General features: G+C 35.6%; 1 protein-coding gene across 2 annotated transcripts in view; it reads left to right on the forward strand.

Moving 5' to 3' along the window:
• Positions 1-10,998, forward strand: part of CYSLTR1 (cysteinyl leukotriene receptor 1) — a 36,382-nt gene extending 25,384 nt beyond the window's left edge. For both annotated transcript variants that reach the window (XM_064483014.1, XM_010981282.3), the window contains 2 exons: positions 3,631-3,716; positions 6,892-10,998. In XM_064483014.1, coding sequence (XP_064339084.1) covers positions 6,919-7,941 — 1,023 coding nt within the window. In that variant the 5' untranslated portion in view covers positions 3,631-3,716; positions 6,892-6,918 and the 3' untranslated portion in view covers positions 7,942-10,998. The remainder of the gene's footprint in view (positions 1-3,630; positions 3,717-6,891) is intronic.
• Positions 10,999-14,869: the final 3,871 nt, after the last annotated feature.

The following is a 14,869-nucleotide window of genomic DNA, read 5'->3' on the forward strand; positions in this document are numbered from 1 at the left end:
CTGTATAAATGTTAGCTGGAACTGGAGCAAAATTAAGAAGTCATATCCCTCCTCCCTTCACCCCCAGCTTCCCAAATCTGCTCTGTTTTTCCCATCTGTAATTTTAACTTCAATGTCTTCAGGTCTCAGATTTCCATTGCCTTCCTCTCTTTTCCTTTTGCCCTATTAGCTTTAGCAAAACCCTCCCAGACTCCTTCTATTTAACTGAGACAGCAGGACCTGATAAATTTGTCAGTTTAACAGAAATCAAAGCCTGTGAGAAATTCTGCAGAGTAGATTTCAGGCATCAGCTAACATATGGATGGATGAATTGCTCGTTCTAGAACCCTAAAGCCATATGATCAAGCAGGATAGGCATCTCATACAAGAGATGATAAAAAAAAAGAAACCAACAAAGATAATTTTAGGATTTTCTCTCTTAGAAGATCTAAGGAATGGTAATCATACTGCCAGAATCAGAGACATTACTTCTGAAACAAAAGGGGTACTGCCTGGGAGAAAGACCTATGAGCCTTAGAATATGGTACAGCTTTACGTCACAAAATTAACACTTCATCTAGAAATCACTGTCAAAGCTAGAACTACTATGTTGCCTTTAGAGGGCCTGACCAAGCCTGTATCCTGAGCACAGCTGATATATTCAAAGAGGAATAAAGTGAGTCTTTCAGATGTTCACCCGAGAGAAACTCAGGGAACACCTAGTTGTCTTAAATCAAGTTCACAACTTATGTCTGTTTTCCTCTTTACTGAAGCCATAGATCTCTTTTCCTATTTGCTCTCTTTTTTTCCCTAAGATCAAAAATTGCTAAAGGGAGGGAGGAAACGTACTCTGATCTTCATAGATTTACAGAATGGCAAACTGGAAGGAAATTCAGAAATCGTATACTACAACCCTATTGAATTGCAGATAAGTGAAGATATCACAGAGAAAAAGTGATTTACTCAAGATCACACAATTAATCATCCACCAGAGCTTGAGGAATGATTCAAGTCTTGTACCTACCAGTCCTACAAAATTTCTACCATGCCCATTGTCTTTCTCCATGCAAGATTCCCTCTGATTACGATAAGACATTAACAAAATGATATAGAAAATTAATATTCAAATCAACCAATATTTAAAAGACAGTGTACTATGTACAGCATGAAATACAAAAAGAATAAGACTTGGTTATTGCCCTTTAAATCTAGTGGGGCTGTTGTGGGAAGAATGGGGAAGTTTAAATTGAATAACTACAAGGATGAGTATGACATGAAACAATAAATGAAAATTACCAAGGAAAGCACAAACAAAATAATGTAGGACTTCAAAGTAGAGAAATATTAAATTGAATTGAGAGGATCAGGAATGTCTTTTTGTTTGACTAGAAACAAAAAAAAAGAGGCATTATTATCTTCATTTAATAGAAGACACTAGCCTGGGGACTACCTGGGGACTCTTGTAGATCACCAGCTCTACCTGGATGACACTTAGAAGGCACAACAGTATATAAGTCATTCTCATTCATAGGTGGTTTTATTGCAGCAACAATAAAGAGTATGTTATATGAATTGAGACCTTATATTCTTAGATCATCTCTGAGGTCTCTTACTTACTTGCTCACTGGAGCTTGACCAGATTACAGACTCAGTGGAGACTAAAGGCTAATGACAAAACAGTAGATAGATGGTGATTATGATGATAGATAGCTAGAGAGAGAGACAGAAACAGAGATAGATAGATAGATAGATAGATAGATAGATAGATAGATAGATAGATAGACAGACAGACAGACAGACAGACAGACAGACAGACAGACAGACATGGACTTAAGATGAGCCAAATAAAAGATCTGAGTAACTCCTGAATTAAATAATTGAACTCAAAAGCCATATATCCACACTCTTACTCTATTGCTTCAACTTCACTCACCTAATCACCCAAATAATAATGGTAAAATCCAATTTTGGCAGAAGCTGTTGTCAGAGACAAGAGTTCTTAAGTAAACTGAAAAGAGGTGCAAGGAGTAAAAGTATTGAATGTCTGCTATAGGCAAAGCTCAAAATTTCTAAAGGAGCCACAGAAGACATCTCAGAATCCCAGATTTGAGGAAACATTACATTGTTGCCCAGACAATGTGACTTTTACTCAACTATGCATATACAGGGTGGGCTAAATTGTAATTATGCAGCTACCATGGAAAAGGATAACTAGTACTTAGCCTGGTAATACTACAGTTCTCATAGATAGGTATTAAAAATTCAGAAACTTTCTCTTTCCACACAGGGGGGAAATATAAGCTTTGTCTAAACAAAATTGTGACAGAGCCAAAGTTAATTTTCACCATAAATAAGATGACTAGAATCATAATTTCAAGATTAGAAAAGATATTCTTCATTCAATATTTAGTCAGTAATTTTTGTTGATTACAGAGACCTAGGACAAACGAAACCCCAAGAAAGTTTTATGTCTGTGTAACAAAATATAAAAGCCAGCTCTGTCTGAGTAATTCCCCATCTGCAACCCATACTTCACTCAGGCTGCTAGTAGTATCTTACTTATGTCAACTCCTTACCTGGAGAAGGAGGGAAAATTCAGAGAGGGAGAAGAAACTGGAGAAGATCTGAAAAATGATTACCTGAGTAGAGGGTAGACTCAAACAGTAATATCATAGCTGTAGATTCAGGTTCCTACTTTTAAAACTTGTCTGTGTTTTATATTTTTGCATTTTCTTTACTTTCCTTTTGATTTCCTTTTTTTTTTTTCAGTAGAGTGCCTTTGGAAAGTCCCAGTCTATTTATACTTGATAAGAATAAACTGAGGGGAGGTGTTTATTTTGTTGGCATTTGACTACAAATAAATAAAAAGTGGTCAGCCTCTGGGGTCCTTGCAGACAGGGGGATGAAAGTTGCCATAAGGCAACACAAATTTAGAAGACAAATATTCAGGTTGCTACTGTATCAGGAAAGCCCCTCTTTGCTAATTTCCTGGAGGTTTGTTATACTTTATTAGATTTTCCAACATGGTTTAATTGAAGAGACATACACTCATGAAAAGTTAACTATACAAACTATAAAACAATTGCTCTCTGAAGGTATATAATATATGCCAAATTAGTGATAGAAATAATTACTATTATGAGTTTTTAGGGAAAAGAGTCCAAAGTCCTCTAAGTCATCCTTCCTCCAAGGAAAACTATGTCTAGGTCATCCCAAACAGATGTACTTGATATTTTTAATGTTCTAACACCTCTTCCTAGAAAACTAGATCCTTGGATATGAAGTTCCAAGTAATTTCCCCTTTGAACTTTATAAAAAAAAACTGTTTAGAGTTGAAAATATCATGGTTTCAAAGAGAGAAGAAAGATTTTGTAATACTGTGCTCATCTTCAGATACAGAAGCTCCATGCACACAGTAGCAAACAGGTGTGATCATTCCTGGTCTCTAATCCACATTTTCCCCTGGCGATGTAAAAATGAATGGAGATGAAAGAAGGAGGCATGGAATCCAATAACTAGCTCTAAATTTGTCAGTTAAGTTTTGATGTCCCATCACACACCCTAGATCTATGCTTAAGGCTGCTAATCTCCCATGACCTTTCTGGACTGCTTCCAAGATTGTTAACTTCTTTTTCAATTTTATGATTTCAGCTTAGGCTTCATCTGTTATTACAACATAAGAAGCACTGACCACTAACCAGGAACACTTGATAAGGGTACTGCAGGGCCAGAAAGAGGTATGGCTCCATTTTCTAAATGAATCTTGTTTTTTCAACTAACCAGTTATCTTAACAAAGTAATTTCCTTCATTATCTACAATAAATACTAATTACATTTATGTTTATTACTTATTTATATTAATCAGTTAATAACCCATTAGTTTTGTGCTAAGATAGCTCTTGCCATACTGTATTGTAATCTCTTCACATTTCTGAGCCATCACTCTTCTCCCTCACCATTCTATGAGCTGCTTGAAAGCAGAGATGGGTTCTTAGGAATCTCTATATTCATACAGTGTGGGTCTCAATCTTTGGAGATCACAGTAAATTTTACTAAAATGAATTAAATGTTGTTTAAGATAAGCAAAGCCATCATCTGTGAAATGAGTGGTTTGAACTAAATGATTAACTACCTCTCTATGATTCATTACTTGCTTGAAAGTTTCACAGTCTTCCCTTTGGGCCTAGTATAAGTAATTGACTTGACTTAGTTATAAATAAACAATTTAATCTAAATATCAAAATTATTAAGAAAGCTTATTTTGGGCTGCAATGACTGAGAAATTTATTAATGGGACTAGAGAACATCTATTTCTTTGTTTTTTATTAATTTATTCATCAGAGTTATTTGGCATCTATCATTTAAAGATCTGGAAAATTCAAATTTATTTATAATGTTTAACAGATGAGTAAAATCAGCAAATGATTAATATGTGTCAAGATATGGATGTTTTTTAATCTTATAGTCAGTCTAATGATTTAGTCCCTTTATTAATACTTTAGGAAGCAACTTAACAAAGCCACTTTAGGCTCTAAGACTGGGAAAGTTTTAAATTATGTTGGGGTGAAAAGATAACTTTAAGTGGTTTTGAATGATAAATAATACTTTCAAATGATAAACTTGTTCCATCATTCATTTACTTATTCACTCAATTAACATTTATGAGTACTTACAGGCAAGGTACATATGTGTTAGCCCTTTGTGAGATGCCTTTATATATCAACCAGATAGTCTATGAAGGAACATAACATACATATATCATAGATCTAAAAGGTTGGCTTAAAGTTCCAAAGAAGGGATAAAGATAGAAATCACTTTGGAAGGAAGCTGAGGGAAGTCTTGGTCAATAAAGTGTAATTTGAGCTGAAAGATGGGTAATTTTTGCATACAAATAGATGGAGGAAAGGGCATTTCAGAAAGAAGAAATATCATGAAAACAGACAGGCAGGTGGGAAAACATGTAGTGCATGTCCCTAGCATAGTAAAATAGTTGTTTCATTGAACTATAGGGTGTACAAAGGGGAGAAGTGAGAGAAAAACTAGGAAAGTTCAGTTGGAACCAGACTGTAGAAGGCCTTAAATATCAGGCCAAGAAGTCTGGGTTTTATTCTGAAAGCTCTGTGGAACCCCTGAAGATTTTGAGAGCAAGGACATGACATAATTGGAAGCGACAATGTCCAGAAAATTATTCTGGATAGAGTATGCAGCAGGATATAGTGAGAGCTGATGGTGGCAAGAAGATATTAGTAATAATACCTTTCAAGTGTATTTCTTAAAACAAAGGCTGTATCAGAAATCTCAACAGCACCATCTAGTGCCTCACAGGTTAACACTGTGAGGAAAACAGTACAGGGCTAGAGTACGTTTAGGCAGTTTCTCTTTACTTCACAATTGCATCTGAGTTCAGAAAACCAACGGTGAAAGAGGCAGGTAACTGGAAAGCAAACTGAGAAATAATGCAGAAGTTGGGAAGAGTGAAATAATTTTTCTCATTGATCTTAGATATACACCCTCTGAATGATTCATTTTCAATTTTTTACTGTATAACAACAATTCTTAGTGGAAAATAATAACATTTTTAATAAAAGGAAAAAGTAGAACTAGCTGGAATGGACAAATGGATGAATGACACATCCTCACAGAAAATATAGTTGTTATCAGTAGTAAACCTGGAAGTTATAGTCCACCTATAACCACAGCTATAGCTATCCATATTTGTATCTCTGGTGCAGAGACCACATCAGTCCCTTCCACTGCTGGCAGTTCTTGAATGCTTAAGCAGTCTTCCCACCTTACAAACACCAACCTCTCTCTTGCCAAGGAGCAAGAGCTGTGTAAAAGGACAAAAAATGGGATTTCAACCAAAGATTATCCACTATATTATACATTGATAAGTTGTTCCCATCTTCTTAAAGAGTAAAAGAAAAGAATCTAGAGGAATACTAAAGAAATCACTACTTCCATACTATCTCATCCCCAGCTCTCTCTGATCAGAGTTTGTTGGCCATCCTAATTGACTGCCCTCATAAAGCTGAACTAGGTTAGACCAATTTAACAACTTCTTACTATAAGAGAAATGACCATGTATTGTTGAACAATAAAGCTTTGAGTTTAAGTTTAGGAAGCAAGAACAAGGATGAACAGCGTCAACAATATCCTCACCCAGAAAGTATATTCCAACTAGTAATGCTGCTTCTTTCCTCAGAGCCTTAAGGTGCACATTTTAAATGTATTTCACCTTTTTTCTTATTAAAATAAATGTATGGCTTCTGAAGTTTCCCCAACCTTGGTGTTCTGTGGTTCTAAATAGAGTCTACCATGTTCTAGATTAAGATTCTCCCACAGGGAGTGAGTTCCACTGATAACAAATTTAATTATTTTCCCTAGGTATAAGCATCACCCAGCAGATGTTACCTAGCAAGCCTTCTCCTTGGGGAAACCAAGCATTTTCACCCAGATTTTATTCTCTAAAAGAATTCAATGCTCTTCTAATAAGATAAATAGGTAATAGACACAGATAGACTCATATTTATGAAACTACCATTTTTAAAGCTTTTCTCTAATTACAAAATAAACCCACTTAAAAGGAAGATTTACAGAAAAGTACTGGAGTAATATGACTTAAAATAAAGCAGAGCTGTTTTATCTAGGTCTTGAAGATTTAAAAGTCCATCAGGCAAACATGGGTGGAGAAGGAGAAAAAAAGAATTTTCTGGGTGTCCATAGGACCCAAACCCTTCTCCTGGGAGCAAAGTGCAGTTAAATCTCTCCTCATTGCCTGTCCCCCGACTCTTGCTTTCTGCAGTGGTCAAAAGATATACATAGTGATACCATAAAGTAAAATTATAGTACTTCCTATAATTTATTGGTCTAAAAAAATTGACAAGATTTATATATGTATATATATTGTAGGTACCAAGAAGACATTCCTAGAGAAACATGGATGGTGTCAGAAATCTGACAGTATCTTCTGCCAGTAATAACATATGCAATGATACTATTGACGACTTCCGCAATCAAGTGTATTCCACCTTGTACTCTATGATCTCCGTAGTGGGCTTCTTTGGCAACGGCTTTGTGCTCTACGTCCTCATAAAAACATATCATGAGAAGTCAGCCTATCAAGTATACATGATTAATTTAGCAGTTGCAGATCTACTGTGCGTGTGCACACTGCCTCTCCGTGTAGTTTATTATGTTCACAAAGGCATTTGGTTCTTTGGTGACTTTTTGTGCCGCCTCAGCACCTACGCTTTGTATGTCAACCTCTATTGTAGCATCTTCTTTATGACAGCCATGAGCTTTTTCCGGTGCATTGCGATTGTTTTCCCAGTCCAGAACATTAATTTGGTTACACAGAAAAAAGCCAGGTTTGTGTGTGTTGGTATTTGGATTTTTGTTATTTTGACTAGTTCACCATTTTTAATGTCCGCATCGTACATAGATGAGAAAAACAATACCAAGTGCTTTGAGCCTCCACAGGACAATCAAGCTAAAAATCATGTCTTGATCTTGCATTATGTGTCATTATTTTTTGGATTTATCATTCCTTTTGTTATCATAATTGTCTGTTACACAATGATCATTTTGACCTTACTTAAAAATTCAATGAAGAAAAATCTATCAAGCCGTAAAAAGGCTATAGGAATGATCATAGTTGTTACAGCTGCCTTTTTGATCAGTTTCTTGCCATATCATATTCAACGCACCATTCACCTTCACTTTTTGCACAATGAAACTAAACCCTGTGAGTCTGTCCTTAGAATGCAAAAGTCAGTGGTCATAACCTTGTCTCTGGCTGCGTCAAATTGTTGCTTTGATCCTCTCTTATATTTCTTTTCAGGAGGGAATTTTAGGAGAAAGCTATCTACATTTAGAAAGCATTCTTTGTCCAGCTTGACTTATGTACCCAAGAAGAAGATCTCCTTGCCAGAAAAAGGAGAAGAAATATGTAAAGAATAGTTTAAACCCATCTTTAATGAAGATTTTCCCAAACGAGTGTTTTCTCAGATCACTTACAATAAATATAAGAATTTCTATTAATAATTTACAAATAATACTTAACAGAATATGTACCTATAAATCTATCTCATTTATGAATCTACATTGTTAGAGGTCCTAAAGATATTTTAAATGTTAAAAATTCAGTCCACATCTATGAAATAAATTATAAATGGTTTCTCAATCATTCATCTAAATATGGAAAATATTTCTATCTTGGCACTGTAAAAAAATGAGTCTGAAAGCAAAGCTTTTCCACCCTCAAAAACTTTACAAAGGATAAAACCTAGCTTTTTAAGATATAAATTTAGCTAATAGTTCTTAATGGTCCTAACATATCCCTTTGCATTAATGCCATCAGATGAGAGATGGAATGACCCAGGAGCTACAGAAAAGTGTACTGTCACCATTTTCCTTTGTAGTATTGACCAGCTAGTAAAAGTAAGGCTATTTCTTCCAAAATAAAATGCTGTAGCAGCCTAGTATTCAGTCAAATGGCCCTAAAGTCTCCATGCAATGTACAATCTGGAAACTGAGGAAGATAAACCTGATCAAAAGTCATTGCTTCCAAAGTTCTTCTGCTTCTGCCTTAGACCCCCCCCCAAAAAGAATGGTGGAGCTTTTGTTGATCATTGAGGTTCTTATAGGGAATTCTCTCCCTACTCCTTCCTTAAGAAACCAGACAACTAGCACTACCATAAATGAACAGAAGTAATTTAAAATGTACCTGAAGAAGAGGAAAAGGGGTCTACTTTTCTACACACTTATTACTGGGCTCAAAATTAATGGCAATTGGTTTCTAAATAAAAATTTAAATTTTGATATTACAAATTTTTAAGAAGTACTTATATTTATTCATATGTATAAAACTATATGTAAGAGATTTTGCTCATGAGTGGAAGTTAATTATAAGCTTTACTATTATTTTATACTTTTTACTTTTTACTGGCATATTGACAGGAATATCAAGGGTATGTTTACAGTGGTTTTTATATTACAGTGGAAGCTTTGTTCTTAAGACAGCAACAGCTTTATTATGGCTGAAATATAATATTCATGGGCAAGCTTCTGCCAAAGTGTAGTCTGTTTCTTAATTCTGTGTTTCAAAACGTGCATTACCTCAGAGGAAATGAACAATAATGGTGAAAAAAGAGAAAAGCTAGGAAAGGAGAAGTTCTATCTGAATCTGCCACGTGTATATTGCTTCTATTTCATTTCTTTTTTTAACATTTTTAATTGAGTTATAGTCAGTTTACAACGTTGTGTCAATTTCCAGTGTAGAACACAATTTTTCAGTTATACATGAACATACATATATTCATTGTCGCATTCTTTTTTGCTATGAGCTACCACAAGATCTTGTATATATTTCATTTCTAATGTTACAGTCCCTTAGAAAGAAACTTGAAGACAGGATCTCGAAGGCATGGTAATGACTGGTGCCCATTTATTTTTAACATACCTGAGACTTCTTAGAACCTGTATTTCTACCCTATACTATTTTTCCCTTGCTTGAGATAAAGATCCCATGTAATATTTCTCATAAAAGCAGTTCTCATCTCATTTATTAGCTTTCTGCTATTCAATAAGTATAGTGTGGTAGAAGAACACTACACTGAAAGCTAGAAAACCTGGATGCTAATCTGATCTCTATTACTTACTAGTACTGAAACTTAAAGCAAGTGACATAAACTCTGATCCTCAGCTTTCTCATTTGTAAAGTGAGAATAATAATACTTCCCTTGCCTTTCTTACAGGCACATTTGAAACTCAAATGTGGTCATAGTATACATACATATTTTAAAACACATATGTTAAAGTTTTACCTTAAAAATATACAGTGTGATGTAATTTATCACATGGAATATGAAATACTTAGAGAGGTTTTGTTACTTAAACATACTGAATCACATTTACTACATGGATTCTCAATTTTGAAAGAATTAAAACAAGATATAGCCATAGTTAAAATCTGTTGCATGTAGAATCTTGTCACTTATTTATTCTTATCTCCATGTTTTTGCCTGTGTTCTCACTTCCACCCTCAGTCCCACTTCCTCCTACACAGAAACATAACATACTTTAGTCACCTACAAGCTTACTATGAATTTGTTCTTCTTTAGTATTATATGCATTTATAGCCTGTTACCACGGTGTTTAATACTGTTTACCACACTGTTTAATACTTAAATTGTTCCCAGTTTTTCCATATGTATTAGCATTTTCTCCCAAAGTGAAATAATCACTTTGTAGAATTATAAATTCCTTGAGGTTGAAAATTATGCCTTAAATCATGGTGCCTAACATTTAATGAGCTTTTGCTCTGTTTTAAGTGCTTCAACTGTATCAATTCACTTAATGCTTACAACTGCTCTGTGAGGTAGGTACCATTATTGCCCCTGTTTTGCTGATTTAAAAACTGAGGCACAAAGAGGTTAAGTAACTTACTCAATGTCAGACAGCTGGTTAAGCATCAGAACCAAAAGTCTGACTAAATCTAGGCAGTCTGACTCTATAACTCATAACTTTTTAATTTGTTATGCTAACCTGCTGGACTTTTTAACACCTTCAAAATATAAGGAGCAGAAGCAAGGGTGGCTTTAGATGATTTATTTGTTTTCTTTTTTAAACCAGGTTTAGTTTAACTGCATGCTTAAATTTTTAATTACATGAACACATGAACCATGACATAAAACCTGTGATTTTATTTGGAAGAACATCTTAAGAATATTTTATGCTATCCTAGAACACTGATATTAGAAAGAACTTAATGTTTATAATTCCTAATGGCTATATAATACACTGTGGCATCAACATACCATGTCCTCAAGCACATTCCTCTGGCCTCTAAAGGTCCTTTCAAACCTCATCAGTTATCCAAGCTCTCTTTTATTGTACACTGAGATTTTTATTTTGTTCAGCCAATATGATTTCTATATCTCAGAAAAAAATAATTTCATATCTTAAAGCAATGTTTTGTATTTTACACTCCTGAATAAACATAAATGGTTTTGGGTACTCAGACTGTAAACTTTGGTTTTTTCGGTTGTCAAAAACCTCCCTGCTTTTCATTCTAATGACATGACTTTGCATTTTCAATTGACTTTTAAATGGCCTACTGAGACAATTAAATATATCTCTCAATATCTACCTCCTGTTAACCCTTTAGTGACCCCAACCATGGAAAATTCAGAAGCTTAAAAGGTGAGATTAGATCTCAGAACACTGTAAATTTGTGGGCCCTTTTTTAGTAAGCACCACTGCATTGGAAGTACCAAAAAAAAAAGAAGAATAAACTCAGAGAGGGTGTCAAGATGGCGGAGTAGAAGGCTCTTAGCTCACCCTCTCCCATGAATACACCAAAAGAGACATCCATGAACACACCAATTCACTCAGAACACCTGCTGAACTTTGCCAGAACATGGCCTATTTCAAAGACAAAATTCCTCACAAAATCTGGTAGGAGGGAAAAAAAGAATAAAAAGGACATTAGTATGGGACCTGTCCCATGGGGAGGGAGTGCAAAGGAGGATGCCCCCTCTCCAACAGAGAGGTAAGCAGGGATGGAAAGAGAATGTCCAAGGCTTGGAGGAGTGCACAACAGCTGCTTGGTCGACAGAACTGAGAGAAACTGGGACAAAGGGTTCTGGAAATCTTCAGCCTTAGACATGAGCTAGTGAGAGTGGGCCAAGACTGGCTGCCAAGGCCAGGCAGAAGGATGAGGCTGACTGTGCAGAGCCAGACTCAGAGGGCTGGAGTGTGCTGTGGGATATGGCTGGGAGTGTATACAGAACAGAACAGAACAGTGTAGGGCCTCCATTTTTAAAAAAGCAACACCACTGGTGAACATTGTGGGGAAGAGCACAATGCAGCTGGGCCATATCATTGTTACCACAAGTCCCAGGCACCATTGCTGGTGCATTCTTGCAATAAGAGAGGCAGGGCTCAACCATAGCTACCATATTCCCTGGTGTACAGCTCCCAAGCAGTTGTAGGGTTGAAACCTGAATTCATACCCAGGGGCTCTGAACTTCACAGGTGGGACTGAAATTTGTTTACAGCTCCAGGCAGAGGGGATCAATTTGCTCCACAAGTGTCTTTGTGGATCCACACTTCTAAGACAAATGAGCAAGGAGTGGAGTTTTGGCTCACAGTGAGGCAACTGCTTCTGCAGCATTTTCAGCAGACCTGCATACTGTATGCAGACAAGGCATTGGGAGCACTGATCTCATAGCACAGCACAATCCAGGTGTGACCCAGAGGTCAGCAGATCTGCACTGGTAGCTCTGAGGGCAGAGAAACTAGGCGACACCAGAGCAGAGTACTGACATTCCCACAGCTGAATCAGAGACAAGAGGAGCATCAACAAAGAGTACTTCAAGCACTCCAACCCCAACTACCATGTACTGCAGCACAGAAACAGGTATGGAAGCCTCCATTACAATAGACAGGAATATACATGGCCTCTGTAAGGACTGTGACAACCACAGAACAAAAAAAGGAGGCCCCACTAAACAACCAGAGCAGGCTCTGATCACAGCAACACCAGCCAGACTCCCAATCAAAGGGATAACAGCCAACACAAACAGAAGAAAGATGTGGAAACCATCCATACTAAAGACAGACCTCATAGCAAAATTATTAGAAGTGCACAGTCTACACAGTAGTACATCCTCTCTAAAAAAAAAAAAAAAAAAAAAAACTCTTCAAACCAGAATAGATAACTGATACTCAATAATACAAAGTGCCAGAGAGATATAAGTAAAATAAGAAGCAGAGGAACTACTCCCAATTAAAAGAACAAGAGAAGTCCCCTCAAAGAATAATCAATAAAATAGACTTCGATAGTCAACTGGATCATGAATTCAAAAAGGGAGTGATAAAAGGCACTGAAGGAAATGAAAGACTATGAATAAAAATGCAGAATACTATAAAAAGGAAATAGTAACTATAAAGAGGAGCAAATTAAAAACAGAAAACTCAATAACTGAGATAAGAGCCAGAGTGAAGGGCAATAAAAAGCAAGCTAGATAATGGAGAGGAACAAATAAGTGACTTAGAAGACAGGATAACAGAAATCACTGAATCAGAATCACTGACAGAAAAGCAAGTGAAAAGTAATGAATGCAATAAAAGGGGCCTATGGGATAATATAAAGTGTGCCAATCTAGGCATGCTAGGGGTCTCAGAAGGAGAAGAAAGAGAAAAATCAGATTGAAAAGGTATTTGAAGAAATCATGACTGAAAACTTCCCAAATCTAAAGAAGGAATCAGATATCCAAGTACAGAAAGCACAGAAGGTCCCAAACAAGAAGAACCCAAATAGACCTATACCAAGACATATTATAATTAAGATGGCCAAGATTAAGGAAAAAGAAATGATTCTAAAGGCAGCAAGAGAAAAACAAAGAGTTACTTACAAGGGAACCCTCATAAGGCTTTCCACTGATTTCTCTACAAAAACACTACAGGCCAGAAAGATGTGGCAAGATATATTCAAAGTTCTGAATGGGAAAATACTACAGCCTAGGATACTCTATCCATCAAGACTATCCTTCAGAATAGAGAGATAAAGAATTTCACAAACAAGCAAAAAAATTTTAAAAATCAGCAATACTAAACATATGCTAAAGGAAATATTGAAAGGTCTACTCTAAATAAAAAAGAAGCAAAACACTATAGAAAAGAGAAAACCATAATTGGAAATGTGGTAAGTACAATGAGTTTCAACAGAATAAACATGAAGATATAAAAGAGGACATCAAAATCATTAAATGTGAGAGAGGGGAGCAAGAAAATATAGATTATTTTTTCATTCTTTTCAGGATGACTTTGAGCTTATATGACTATCAGTTTGAAGCAAATAGATATAGTAATGGGTTAACATACTTGAAAAACAAAGTAATTACAAATCAAAAGTATACAATAGAGTCACAAAAACAAAAGGCAAACCAATATAATACAAGAGAAAATTATCAAACGGCAAAAAGAAAAAGAAAGGAACAAAGAGGAAATACCAAATCAAATGAAAAAAGACTTCAAAAAGGCAATAAACACACATCTATCAATAATTACTATAAATGTCAATGGATTAAATGCTCCAATCAAAAGACATAGAGTGACAGATAACAAAACAAGAACCTGCAATTTGTTGCATACAAGAGAATCACTTTAGGATGAAGGACACACATAGATTGAAAGTGAGAGGATGGGAAAAGATATTTCATGCAAATTGAAATGACAAGAAAGCAAGAGTAGCAATGCTGATTTCAGACAAAATAGGCTTTAAAACAAAGGCCATAATGAAAGATAAAGAAAGACACTATATAATGATCAAAGGAGCAACAAAAGATGAAGATATTATATTACACTCATTAATATATATGCACCCAAAATAGGAGCACAAAAATATATAAAACAAATACTACCAGGCATAAAGGGAGAAATTAATGGGAATACAATTTAACACCCCACTAACACCATTGGACAGGTCTTCCAGACAGAAAATCAATCAGGCATTGGAGATACTAAATGATACAATAGAACAGTTGGACTTGGTTGGTATTCTTAAGACATTACATCCCCCTCCAAATTTATATATATATATTCTTTTTAAGTGTGCATGAAACATTCTCTAGGATAGATCATGTACTTGGGCACAAACGGAGCCTTAGCAAATTTAAGTGGATAGAAATTATTCAAGCCTCTTCTCTGACCACAGTGGCATGAAACTAGAAATCAACCACAGAAAAACAAAGGAGAAAAGAAAGCCAGCGTGAAGATTAAGCAACATGCTACTAAGAAACCAATGGGTCAGTGATGAAATCAAAGAAGAAATTTAAAAATACTTTGAGACAAATGACAATGAAAACACACCCACACAAAATCT

Source organism: Camelus dromedarius, chromosome X (assembly GCF_036321535.1).
Source record: "Camelus dromedarius isolate mCamDro1 chromosome X, mCamDro1.pat, whole genome shotgun sequence".
Lineage (NCBI taxonomy): Eukaryota > Metazoa > Chordata > Mammalia > Artiodactyla > Camelidae > Camelus > Camelus dromedarius.